Source organism: Anneissia japonica, unplaced genomic scaffold (genome assembly GCF_011630105.1).
Source record: "Anneissia japonica isolate Jap-2015-1 unplaced genomic scaffold, ASM1163010v1 scaffold1891_len642697_cov171, whole genome shotgun sequence".
Lineage (NCBI taxonomy): Eukaryota > Metazoa > Echinodermata > Crinoidea > Comatulida > Comatulidae > Anneissia > Anneissia japonica.
Window position 1 is genome coordinate 533,311 of NW_022700553.1, and position 14,347 is coordinate 547,657.

At 33.4% G+C, this 14,347-nt stretch overlaps 1 protein-coding gene across 1 annotated transcript in view; it reads left to right on the plus strand.

The window, feature by feature from the left end:
* LOC117103358 (glypican-6-like) overlaps positions 1 to 14,347 on the plus strand; it is a 74,598-nt gene that overhangs the window by 18,810 nt on the left and 41,441 nt on the right. Inside the window, exon 3 of the mRNA XM_033243899.1 lies at positions 6,275 to 6,663. Coding sequence (XP_033099790.1) covers positions 6,275 to 6,663 — 389 coding nt within the window. The remainder of the gene's footprint in view (positions 1 to 6,274; positions 6,664 to 14,347) is intronic.

Consider the following 14,347-nt stretch of genomic DNA (forward strand, 5'->3'; position numbering starts at 1 on the left):
TATTGAAGGTGTACTCTTCTAATTTTGACTTTTAAATGGGTGTACACTTTGAGTGTGCATTCTTCTGTTTATAAATCAAGAAAAAGACAAAGGATACCGTTACCTATAAAGTACAGAATTGTTCTTTGCTCAGTATCAACTAACGACTAATTGGTAAAAGCACTGGTTAATTTAGCTTGTGTTAATTGGGAATTAAATCTTTCCTGCATTGTTTAATACAGTAAATCACCGTTTGAATCTGATATACCACATCGGTCTTACTTTTTCATCATAAAATACCCAACAAATTTTCAGAAATTTTAATCTTTTGTAAGCATTTTTAGTCTCAACATTACCATATAACTTTATGCATAATTCATTATTTTACCAAAAACAGATGATTCTATCAAGTAGATTAGGCATTTAATAAGCATGAATATTCATGGTCTTTATTAAATATTCATATATTAAATTTATTGAACTTATACCTACTTCCTTTTTGGTTTGTGTATTTTGTCTAGTTGGTTAAATCACATGTTTCCGTTACACAACCTCCATCACCTCCTGTAGTCTGAAATGCTCTTTATTAATAAACAATCCTTCATAAACACCATCAATTGTTAAAAACCTCAGATTATTGGCGATCAATGAACGAGGGCAGTGTTCGCTCACCATGCTCTAGTTTTGTATCTACAAGGCATTTGCAATGACTCATTATAATTGACTAGTCACCTTATGTTGAATACAGGGCAAAGTGAAGATTTTTGACCTGAAGTGAAAGAGAATGTATTGAATGCGTAATAATACAGGTCATTGACCTCATACTGACTGATCATCTACCCCTTGCTATTCTCCTTCAAGCATTCTCATCGACATGTAATTATATCATTATAGCATCTCTTTGTGCCGGTGGGCATATAAGGGTCTCCCAATCTTGCCCCTTCCTTCTCTGACATGTAGCATTATTCAACAGTATTCCATCCAGCTGGTGCTTTGATACAATAACCTTTTTAGCCATTCATCATATTAGTGTTTGTCATATCTAGTTGTGTGTCTAGATGAGATAGAAATTGTTCATTCTTAATTCATGTCAATAAACTGAATTACTTGGATCATTCGAAAATGTGGCAATTGAAGCAATTTTTATTACTATGATCTAAAAATAGAAATTTTAATTATGAAGTGTAGTGTGAATTTCATAGTCCAACAAACCCTTTAATATCTTAGTTTGATTTATTTTACTAAAATTTTAGTACAATGTAGAAATGCTTTGTTCATTAGACCTCTGTAGATTTGGCCAATAAATAACAATATATTGATTTAAAAAAATTGTTATACTGATGTTTTAATTTAAATTTGTTAAATATAATATAGATTTACAAAATAATAGTACAGTAGAAACCCTTACTTACGAACCACGATTTAACGAATTACCGATTTTACAAACGTAAAATCAAGGTGATGACGTCATCAAAAGTGAAGTTTAAAAAAAAAAAATCCGCTCGAATTGTAACTGTTATTAGCATGCATACAACACAACATACCATACTATACAGTACTATGTAACTCTCAAGAGGAGGAGGCCCTCTAACGGGCCTTTTCAAATTCAGTGTTTATTATGGCTTCACACATGTGCTTGCGACAAATTTTACTTCTCTTTTAATCATCATTTTTAGCTTTAAATTCAACATAGTGCTTGATTGTTTTAATGACTGATATGTATAATAAACAAGTATCTATGGAAGTTGTGTTGGAGTAAAATCCACAATCTAGGTATTTAAGAGGGTAAAAACGTCCGATTAAAAACAAATTTGTGTAGAGATACTTCGTCAACACCATTATAAAAAAGTAGGTTTATGAAGCATTGTGTTTCCTAGGATTGTCACAGTACAAAAAGTTCTCTCTGAACCTTGCAATTTGATTGTGTATATTTAATGGTTTGTAGCATATGGAACCAAACAACAACAGTATCATACATAGTCCCTTGTGTTTTGCATACTCATCTATCTACTTTGCAACATACACAGCAATTTTACACTAAATCTGTATCCTCTTTGATTGCTTGTTGTTGGATAACCATCTCTCCGGGGAATTTGCATCGTTGTAAATTTGGTTTTCATTTATTTAATGCGGGGGATTGATCTGCTCGGTAGAGATAAAACAAAAAAACATGTTTAAATACTTTTCAGAAAGTCCAGCGTTGACATTGATTTAGTTACACTCCTTTTGGAATGTATTTGCTACATCATGGTTGTCATGGTTTTCCTTTTGTGTACTTACAGAGTATATTTCTTTTTTCTTTTAGCTGCTGTTTTTTATTGATATAAATAAAGTTATTTATTCGGAAACTACTCTTTTTAACAGTGGCACACTTCAAAATTGTGAATGTGCATCCAAAAGAAATAGGTAGTTTAGGCTGTACTATAGATTGAGCTTGTATTCTCATTGCATAAATATTGTATTTTAAATAAATTATACTGTAAATAAATTATAAATATTATAAAGTTTAACTGAAAGCAATTTTAAATCAACATTTTTAACCTCATTGTCTAGGCTAGGGGAAGGAGGGTGATATAGATTCTTTTTATTATATGAAGTAAATTGCAAGATACAGTACAGTATATTTGCAGTAAGAAAATAAATCAACCCAAAAAAGAGAGACATACCAAAGATTAGTATGGTAAAACATACAAATGGTGGTTGCAAAATAGCAAGAGACAGAATTCTTTACAGTATAAGTAGAGGAGGAATGCGTCAGGCAGTGGCCTGCCAGAAACTAATATGATGATGACAATGATGATAACAATGATAATGATGATGATAACATCTCAACAATGCAACTGGTATATTATTGAATGTATGCCAATTATAGAGTTAAAATTTGAACAGTTATTCACCATATTTTTACTAAAAATAACAATTTTTTTTTTAATTATTCCAAATTTACCCAATCAGTTCTCTTAATGCATGCCAAAGTTGGGCTTGTATTCCCATGGCGCAAGTATTGTATTTACTATACTACAAATAGGTCAGTCGATGGGAAGTGAATGTGAACATTTATATCTCAAAATCAAGGAAATTGCTTGTTCATTAGATGATTTATCTTGGACACAATAGCATCGTTGACTGCAGATGTAAATATCACAGCTTATCTTATGTTTGATGTGTTTCCTATGAGTCTTGTCAGTTTACTTCAGCTTCTCCCATCTGACCATTTTGAAGTGATAAAAAGGTGGACTTGTTTATGGTACAAGTAATATAAAGGAAGGTACATCTAAACAACATGGTTGCTAATGGGGCCAGTGGGAAAGGTCAGGAATTTCAACGGCAAATTAAATGGCAATAAATATTTAAAAACCATAGTCTGGACACCTTATTCTTCATCATAGTCTTCTTAAAATCCCTTTAAGAACATATTCAAGATTCCAGCAAAGCAAACAGTAGTTTTGACATGCTAGATGCATTTCGGAGAATATTCACCCAACATTGATTATTACAGTATCTCCTGACTCAAGGACAATTAGAGAATTATACTATCATGTGCTTAATAAGAGACAAACTTCAACTTATGACCCTAAGCATGTGCTCAATTAATAATAAGTAATGGATGCCTGATAATAAATATAGCATCTTATGCTGGGGAAAGTGACTCAAAGCACTTGGCCGACTCAACTCATCAAGCTCTCATAAATTGCTGGTGAAAGCCAAGCTACAGTAGTGAAATAATTTATTTTATCTTAAGTTAGTCACAGAATACTAGCAAGTTAAAATTTTGTTTTTTGTTTTCTTTTTAATACATTTTTTTTTTTTATAAATTAAAAAAAAAAAGCTATTTAAAATTGCTATTTTGTATTACACAAAACCTTGAGAAAGAAAGTATCCTAATGGAAAAATCCAAGGGTGTATATTACTTGGCCTCAAAGCTCAGTTGGTAGAGTATATCCGAACAGAAGTTATTCTCAAATATTTATTATCTTTAAATAAAATGCTATTTCTAAAATAATTATACAGTAATAAGTTATTTTATAGAATTGATGTACCAGATTTGAAGTGTTGGTTCCACAAAAGATGTTGCATTTGTATGCAAATTAGAAGAACAACATATTGTACAGTTGGTTAGGCAACTCATCCGCTAGAAACACAATTGAATTGAGAATTCTAAAACAACACAGAAAGGATTGTGCAAAGCCAGAAAAATAGACAATTGGAAGTGGCGAAAAACAAAGAATACCAAAATATACCAGAGTGAATACAATATGTTTAAAGAAGATCATCCTCCTCTTTAGAAACTAGTGGGATTATAATTTGGCCTTATAAAATATACTTCCACCAGCACTAAATGGTTTATTTATATTGGCTGTTAAAATATCGTCTACGTGTGGTGTATTGTGGGATGTGCCTGGTTTGTTGTTTTTCTAGCCATGTTTTGTGTATTTGTATAGTAAACTGGAATGCACAGCATAAGTAATTCTTCCCCTGTTAAATGTTAAAATTCCTATACTGTGTACACATACATTTTTTATTGATGATCCAGAGTGAAATACATATAATCATGCCTGTAGAATTTTATAGTCGGATGTATTTTAAGTCATACAGTACTTCACAGTTTATAATGTTTCTAATTGCATCAGCTAGACATAAATAATTTAGATGTAATGATGTACAGAAATCACTGCTTGCTATGCAAGGAGGTTCACTTTCTCCATGCTGTGTGCATATAGTAGTTATTATTTCTCAGTAAATGATACATTTCCATTCCAGTAATAAATAATACTAATTTTATAATGACCATCTGCATAACAATTATAGTTATTACTTCTAAATAAATGATATAATTCCATTCCAGCTAAAATAAGTAAATAATACTAATTATAATGATAATCCGCATAACTATTGATGATGACGTTATTAGTCCATGCTCACAAAAAACATTGATAATTCAAAAATTGGGTACAAATTTCTCTTATCGTTAGACATTATTTAATTTTTACTAATTATTATGAGATGATTTTTTTATTTTTATGTTTATAATGTTTTTAGTTTATAAATGTTATGTTTTCATAATACAAATTATTATCGATCCTTTCAAATTTATTAGATATAAAACATTATTAGTAGAAGTTGATTTTTCAGTCCATCTTTTCTACATTGTTTGTATCTTGTCCAATGATTGTTTTTTAATGTTCTTACGATATGATACGGGTAAATAGCATAACATAAAACAAAACTAAGCAGTGCTGTAATGTTTTACTCTTATTTGCATATCTCACAAATTGTTCTGATGTTATGAATTATAATTAATAATAAACAATAATAATTTAATTTTATGATGTATTTCAAAAACACAAGTTTCTACCGTTTCTTGTGCCATGCATTTACAAAAAAACCCCTCAATCTCATGTGTCGTGTATGTCAGATATACTTTGGCATAATTATTTACCAATAGAAAATTTAAACATGTTAGTGGCTTGAACGACAATGTCTACAAACCTACCAAAACAGTCTAATGAGACTAGGTAGATCCGGAAGTCATAGACCAGTCTAAGGCCCTCTAGTACCCACTTAATCACCACTATTGGTAGTACATGAAGGTCTAAAGGTGATAAAACTGAGTAGGAATGAAATAAGGAAGCGTCTTTAAGATTCAACAATGATGTTTAGTGCAGATTTGTCTAAAACAGACACAACAGAACACGTGTTCCAAAGAGGAAGTGGTTTACAAATTGATTTACAAGTTAATTGATAGAGCAGCAATGGTCACAAACATCATAACCATTTGACTTAAAAGGTCATAAAAATACCCATGGTTAATGTAAAAAATTACCAAGAGCTAGGTGGTTTTATGCCAAAATAATATTTAGATTTTTTTCCTTGTGAAGTTCTAACATTAACACAAGTAAATTGCTACTGTAATGGCCTTATGTGCCTCATGGCATGAAGAGGATAGGTGAAGTGAGGTAAAAGGTCTACCATCTGTGAAAATTATGTTCTTTAAAAAAAAAAATCAAGTTAAAGCAGTTAATTTTTAAAGAAAGAAAGGATGAAATTCAGTTATCTAAATTTTCAAACTTTTTACTTCGCAAAATTCTAAAAGTAGATTATGAGCCAATTTACTAATACAAACAAATATGAACAGTATTTATATTTATTAATTGGCAATAATTCAATAAAAATGACATTTCCTACATTCTTGTATTTTATTTCAATTTTTTTCCCATTCAGTTTTATATAATAAATACATGGGACCATAAATAAACTGTATATTTAATGTTATTTTCAATTCTGTATTTTTCAGATTATTTTGTAGAACTGCTTGATAATTCAGAGAAAGACTTCAGTACAATGTTTGAACATACATACGGGGACCTATACAAAGACCATGAGGCTATCTTCTCCTCGTTATACGCGGACCTTCGTAGTTTCTATCAAGGAAAGAATGACGATTTGGAGAGCTCGTTAGATGATTTCTTTGGGACACTTTTACAAAAAATGTATCTGCTACTTAACCCAGGAAGATATTCAGACGAGTTCATGACATGTATTGCAGATCACATGCATATCCTTAAACCTTTCGGGACTATCCCGGATACGCTTACGACACAAATGAGACGCTCGTTAAATGCGGCCAGGACCTACGTTCAAGGCTTGGATGCTGCACGAGATATCATCACAAAGGCTACAAAGGTAATAAAAAAATGTTATAACTTTAATGCAATATCATAATCTGGGTTATCTCATCTAGCAAGACTAATTACTTGGACCACGAAAATCAAGCAAGTTCCTCTCATGTGGCAAGACTCATTAATATAGTACTCACAGACCTCAACCAAGTTCCTTTTTGGTGGCAACTTGTTTTGGACATGGGAAAATGTTGGCACTTTACTGGCATTAAGCCCGTGGTTCTGATTTCTCGTACTGAAAAAAACCCTGTCCAGATTATCAAATTTATAAAAACTGCTCATATGGCCATATATTGCATGTGCTTATGTCACATATGGTCATAGTGTGATGTTATCATGACCATATTTAGGCATGTCACATGTTTTTGTGAAATAAAATGTGATAGTCTCGACAGGGAGTTTAGATGATTACCGTAAATAGTGTCAAAGTAAATCTATATAGATTACCATGATCTATATTTATCTCATGGCTCATTAATTTCAATTATTTTTAGAGAAGATAGTCCTACTTCAGTCTCTGAGCATACTGTACTAATTGAAACCTGTAAAAGGATCCACAAATTTTCAGTTGTTAGTATGCCAGCTTTTTGTAGAATTAAATCAATTAAAAAAATTAGTTTAATTCACTTGAGTTGAATTCATGAAAAATTGATATGCTTTTATTTCTATATTTAATATGAATTTTTTAATTGTTTTAATTATTAGAAATAATTAGTTGTTAAGTGTTTAGGACATATAGTTAAATAGCGCATAGTACGTGGTCTCTATGCGTTGTACAGAAAACAAAAAAGCAAAATCTATTCTAGTAGGTCAACTAAGCTAACCAAGCCAAAATAAATAACCGAAACAGATTACTATGCAGAGGAACCAACACTATCGTACTGCTTACCTGTAAGTTTGAATCCAAACAGATAACAATTCATAAAAATTGCTATAAAATCTAGTACATTACAGGCACTACAGCTATCAACATTAACAGATATTTTAACTTCTCTATCGCTATGGTTACTAAGTAGATGTAACCAAGCATAGCAGATCTGCATTTCCCATCGTTGTCCAGGAAACAGCTGCTTCTATAGCAACATTCGTAACTATGTAAGCCCTTTTGACAAATACGATTAGCTGGATTTTATAGCTTCAACCTCTTATGCGATACCAATGACAGTGCTAGGGATTCCTTGATGAAGGTTCAAAGGTCCTTGAAAACAGGACCACACCTAAACATGGTGAGGTTGAGGTTAGCAAATTTTAAGAATACTTTTAGACACCTCAAGATGCCTGGAATTAAAAGCACTCTCAGGCTGGTAAAAATCTTTATCCTGTTGTCATGTAGACTCTAGTAGTAGATTAATGGGATGCCACCTCTACTACTATACACCGGGGCCAGTGTCAATGTTCAAAGTATGTATAAGGAGTAAGAACCACTGTAGGCCCCTCTGTCCTTGTGTTCATTCAATGCATTCCCCCCCCCCCATCGTCTAGGCAGTTGTCTGTATGCAATGACACCATCGAAATGTCAAGATACAGGTAATTTTACTTGAAAATTATTAATTGAGATGATCTTTTAATTCCTCTTTCTTTTAAAATTTGATTTGGTTTATTCAGTATGTTCTTACTTTAAATAACATAACATGACAACAAATCATATCTTATAAGAACATCGGGGATAACGGTAAAATTGCGAAAAACTCCTTTTCTTGAACACCTGACAAGTACCGTACGGTATGCTGTAGGTGCACTGTACTTGCCCACAGACAGCCTGCAAATGAATCTACATTAAACTGAAATTCTACCTGGCCTAGCTTGGAATTTGTTGACTGGCAGAATAATTAAAGCCCAATACAGCAGATGTCTTTGAAGGCCCTCTGGTTCAGCACTTCCCAACAGGGGATAACCAGCAGCCTAGGCATTTCCCTAACAACCAGCTGTGGATTGGATATTAAACCCATGTGGGCCACATGACTTAAACCTTGCATTGCTGTCAACATAACTGTACTTTTGAGAACTTTTAATTATAATGTTTAGAAACATGGAGCTCTAACAAACCGAGTTGACTGTATGTTGACTGGAGCGGAGAATGTAGCGATTCTACTAGAAGTCTGCAAGCAACTGAGTTCCTCCCTTTTTTTTTCTCTGCAAAGCTGTCACTTAAAAGACAATATGCTTGTTACAGTGTATAAGGATTTTTTCTTTAGTTTTATAGGTCTATGGCACACAAATTTTCATTTTGTATCCAAGTTAAATTACTCAACTGTAGGTCTACTACCAGTAGAAGACAGGTTTATTGTATATATTATGACACCCATGTGATGTACAGTATTTCAATAGGTTTTATTGACTCTAAATTCTTTTATTACACGATTTAAACCCTCTTTTTTTTCTATTGTGCAATCTTAGAGCTTCATCGTAGAACCATAAAGTATTATGGTGGTATGTTCACAATTGATCATTAGCTGACAATTGATAATTACGAAGGCCAATGACCTGTGTTATTATGGAGTGTTAATCTGGCTGGACTCTGCCCTTAACTAGGTGACGTATCTGAAAGTGTAACCGCATTTAGGCAAGATAACGCCTTATCAAAGGAACTTCATCATTAAAAGATTCTGCACTGAACATTAATTGGCCTGAATAAAGCAAATGTCCATAAAGATGCACGTTTAATGTTGGCTAAATATGCCTTCTTAGTAGGCATACTTTGTCTTCAACATGATTAAAGTCCATCGGTACCAGTCCATCTATGTTGTTGTGTTGTGGTAATTCAGTTGAAACAAAAAAGTTAGAAAAAAAATTATCACTTTTGTTGCATCAGTGCCAATGAGTTTTGTAAAACTTGTGAAATAGCTACTGTAATCTACAGAAAAAGTGATTACAGTGTATTTATAATTGTATGTCAAGTATAATTGCTACCATTCAGACATGGACACAAGCCCACTTTCGTGTATTAGCCTACTCCCTTAAACTTTCAAACGCAATACGTTTTATGGAAAATACTTCATTCCCTAACATTAGAAATTTGGAATTAATTAATCAATCATTTAATTAATCATTTATAATGTGCCGGTTGATGAACATACAGTAGAGGACACTCTTTATCTATATTTCAGGCAGTGGTATTTTTATTTTAAAAATACATTAGTGAGTAGCTGTACAACTGAAACAGTCAATATAATAATATTATATTAAAGGGTATATTACAGTACAGCATTTACAACAAATCTAAGAGCCTAATCACACTTACGAGTTACGTCGCCCCAGGGCCGCCTCAGGGACAGCTCAGGGTCTGCATTTTTTAAGTATGAACAATCAACGCTAAGCCAACCCTGAGCCGACCTAAATTTAGTCCGACTTTGAGTTGGCTCAGGTCCCGCAATGCTGAACCTGGGCCAACATAACTTCATATCTGACCGGCCCAAGTTCGCTCTGATTGCGGTCGATTTTGACATCTTATCTACCACAACATTCAACAATAACTGACTTGCACGAAAAAAGCCCATTGTGAAATAAATTGTTTCCATACCTACTGTATCATTACTACTAACAGCCTCTCCGTGCGAAACATAAACATGCAACATTAAGCACCACGTTGTAAACATAATAATAGAACGGCAAATACCACGTGATACAAAGCTTCCACGTGATACAAAGCTTCGCATGGGCAGTTTGACAGATGACGTATGCTGTGACTTTCTATTCTACAGTTGAATTCCAGTAAAAATAATTATTACAAGCTCCAGAAAACACGTTTTTTGTATAGCACACATTAATTTCACAAGTTTATATTCTAAAGTCATAACACTGTAATAGCAGTATCATTCTTTCTGTGAACGTCACATGCGTTTTGTGTCGACGTTCGTGAAGCTACTCACGTGACCCCGAGGACCGAAAAAAATAATCGTTTGTTATTGTTACGAGCGAAGCGGGTTGTAAAAAGCCAGTGTCGAAAATTGTTTGTGAATGAACCTAATATGAAAATAATTATTATTGCCAAATAAATGCTCGACGCCACTATATTCATAATCTGTGTCTATAGACGCCAAGCAGTGACAGCAACCTTCAGTCTTTACATAGGCCTACAGTACAGGTATGGGCTTTTTAAATCGCGAGTCTGGTTTGCACAGAGTAAAGTCGTACTGCGCTAATTATGGGCCTTGGTTGTTATAATAATTATCATCGCCATAATCATGAAGCAAAATGCTACGCTTAAAAAAAAACACGAAAAAGTAGAAGGACAATAATTGAAAGGTTCATGTTTGCGCGAATTCCATGTGTTTATGATAGGTTGGGATTTACCGTTCCACCATCAAGTAATGCGATCGCCTCGAACTTCCTGTCCTGCAATTCATCGACCCTGGCCAAAGGAGAAGTGTGAACGTTCGTTAGGCGGCCATGGGCTGACTTAAATAATAACTGTGAACAGAAAATTTGTTGTGAGTCGGCCGTATTTAAGGCGGCCCTGGGCCGACCCTAGGCCGGCCTAATAAGTGTGATTGGGCTCTAACTCTACTAATAATATTCAATGAAACCAGGTTTATTTACCAAGCCTGTTAAAATTGTAATAATTATCAGTCTTGAGCTTGGAATTGAAAGACCGTCATCTTAACAGAGAACTTTCAGATGGTATTATTCTCAATTAACATATTAATGCATAATTGCTTTTGTCATAAAACATTTTTAAACTTTTTAATTTAAAATCTATTGTGGTTGTTTGCCCTTATCCAACAGCTGTTGATATCTTTTGTTATTCATGTAATTTGAATACTACAAAATTCTTGTATTGAGCTTCATTTATTTGGTGTCATATTATATTTATTTTTGTGTTTTTTAATAGGAGCTTAGTCCGTGTTGTTAATAATTGGAGATGTCCTGTATCCTCATAAACAAAACAAATTTCATTATACTGGGGGCCCCATCAGCCTCCTCTTAGTGTGATACTGAAGGCATCAACTGCTCCGCTCTCCAAAGTCATTCAGATACTTATGGTGGTGTATCACCAGCCTCTCCATATGCCATTTGAGTCAGTCTGATACTCAAGGCATTAGTCTCTCCACAATGCACAAACATTCTGATACTTAAGATGGCACACACCAGCCTCTCCACACATAGTCAGTCTGATACTGAAGGCATCAGTCTCTCTGCACTCCACAGTCATTCTGATACTTAATGTGGCACCCCAACAGCATCTCCACACATACTGTAGTCAGTCTGATATTAAAGGCATCAGCCTCTCCACATTCCACAGTCATTCTGATACTAAAGGCATCAGCCTCTCCACATTCCACAGTCATTCTGATACCTACTGTAGGATGGCACTTCACCATCCTCTCCACAGTCAGTCTGATATTTAAGGTGGTATCCCACCAGCCTTTCCACACTCATCACTGTAGTCAGTCAGCCTTATTATACTGTCAATACTTTCCTGTCAGTCAGCCAGATACTAAGTTGTGGCTGCCAGTGTTTCAGCCTCTCCACACTCTACAGTACAGCTTGATATTTGGTTTTTATGATCAGAGAGGTCCTGGCAAGAAAATTTTTGATTTGATATTTGAATGAATGTTGAAAAATTAAACCTACTAGTAATGGCACAAAGTAAACAAAATTATATGACTCAACTTTCAGTTTTAACATAAATCTTTTTTGGCTCTGATCCATGACATACAAAGATGCTAACCCACAGTACCTACTAATTCACCTACCAATTGAATTTTGATATGTAGAAAAGCTGCCGAATAACCCTAATATTTACATCCATTTATTTAAACAATGTAAAAATAGTCATAGAACTAACTGTAATTTCATGAGTTGAATATGATCTGTTAAATTCAGGTGGTGTATTTACCACATCCCTACCTTAAATTACAATAATAAAATATATCACTGTATGCCCCAAGGAGTGGCTAAAATATTTTTTTCCTTCTCACTTAGTTTTGTGAGTCCGTAAACATCTCCCTACTATTATGTTGTCATGGTAACTGACAGGCCATCAAATCTGTCAGTAAATCTATGAGCGAAATAGCCCAGTAAACAGGGGAGATATATTTAATCAAGTCCCCACCTGCTGCAGTCTGGGATTAGGCTATGATTGTGATGTCTACACAATCAATAGCCGTAATGTATTTGATTTGCATACGAGAGATTATTTATGATAAATGTGACCAGCCTTATCCATTATTTCAACAACAAAAATACAATTAAAATCCCTCTAATATACAATTACTGGTCATTAAAATTTTAAAATTTAATTTTGTATTTGATTTGCATGCGAGAGATTATCTGTGATAAATGTGACCAGCCTTATCCATTATTTCAACAACAAAATAATTAAAATCCCTCAAATATACAATTAGTGGTCATTAAAATTTTAAAATTTAATTTTGTATTTGATTTGCATGCGAGAGATTATCTGTGATAAATGTGACCAGCCTTATCCATTATTTCAACAACAACAAAATAATTAAAATCCCTCAAATATACAATTAGTGGTCTTTAAAATTTTAAAATTTAATTTTGTATTTGAATTGCCTATTTTGTATCCATCTCTGGTTGGAGATTAATAACATTTGATCAGGATTTTAAATATGCTATCCAACATCTTAATTGCATTTTGAGGTTTTCCCTGACAGACACTTTGCTCAAAAATTGCATTTTATTCCAAAAAAAGAAGAGTGTTTTCTGCACTTGCTTCTCACAGTGTGATCTGCATGTAAACAATACCGCCTACTGTACAAAATTTGTATCCAGTCATGGATAAAATATCTTATTTTAAGTGGTGTACACCAGGATACAATGCTAATAATAATATTAGTGTGAAAGCATACAATGCATTGCTGTAATAAATAACAAAATACTTTAGTTACAAGAATACCATTATTATAGGCTTTTCATTTTTGTTGATTTGATAATGTTTATGGATCCAAACATCAACTTGTTTATTAGATTATCTATATTATATTATTACAAAAAATATTCTAAATCAATTAAAAGGCTAGGGAATTTCATCATCATTTTGATGGTTTTGTGCAAAGAAAGAGGGTGGTGTAGTTTATCAGAGACGGTTTGCTTTAAGGAGTTCGCTTAAAAGGGGGTTTGCTTAAAAAGAAGGTAAGGCCAGTCCATGTCCCGAATAAATTGAATTATTTGAGTAGAAAACATACTGTAGTTACGCTGATTTAATGTGTTTAAATGTTGTGAAATTACATTTGAGGTACGGTGAACTAAAATAATAATAGATACCTGCATACATACATTAGGCAAATGAGTAAAATTTGTAAATACCGTGCTAGTTGTTGTAAAATTGATATTGTATATATGAGAATGACAGACCTGTACTCATTTCTGGAAGCATTAATTGACGGTGACAGTTATTGTCGGTGAACCTCCCACGAAAGTTGGTCATTTTGAGTGTCAGTTGCGAGTTTTATCCTTTCCCTCCGATACTTTCATTGCGGTCAAATTAATAAAGATAGATTTACCAGATACTGGAAATTACTTGTCTGCAATTTATTTAATTCTGCAGTCGAGAGCGGTTCTTGTGAATTTATGCCATTATTAAAACCCAGTATGTCTGATGAACTTACGTAAATACAGACTGAAGGAAATCTGTTAAATATATTATTATTAATTTATATAATAAATCAATCATCAAAATCTGTAAAGCTCAAAAACTTAAAGTAGGCAGTGTTTGATGG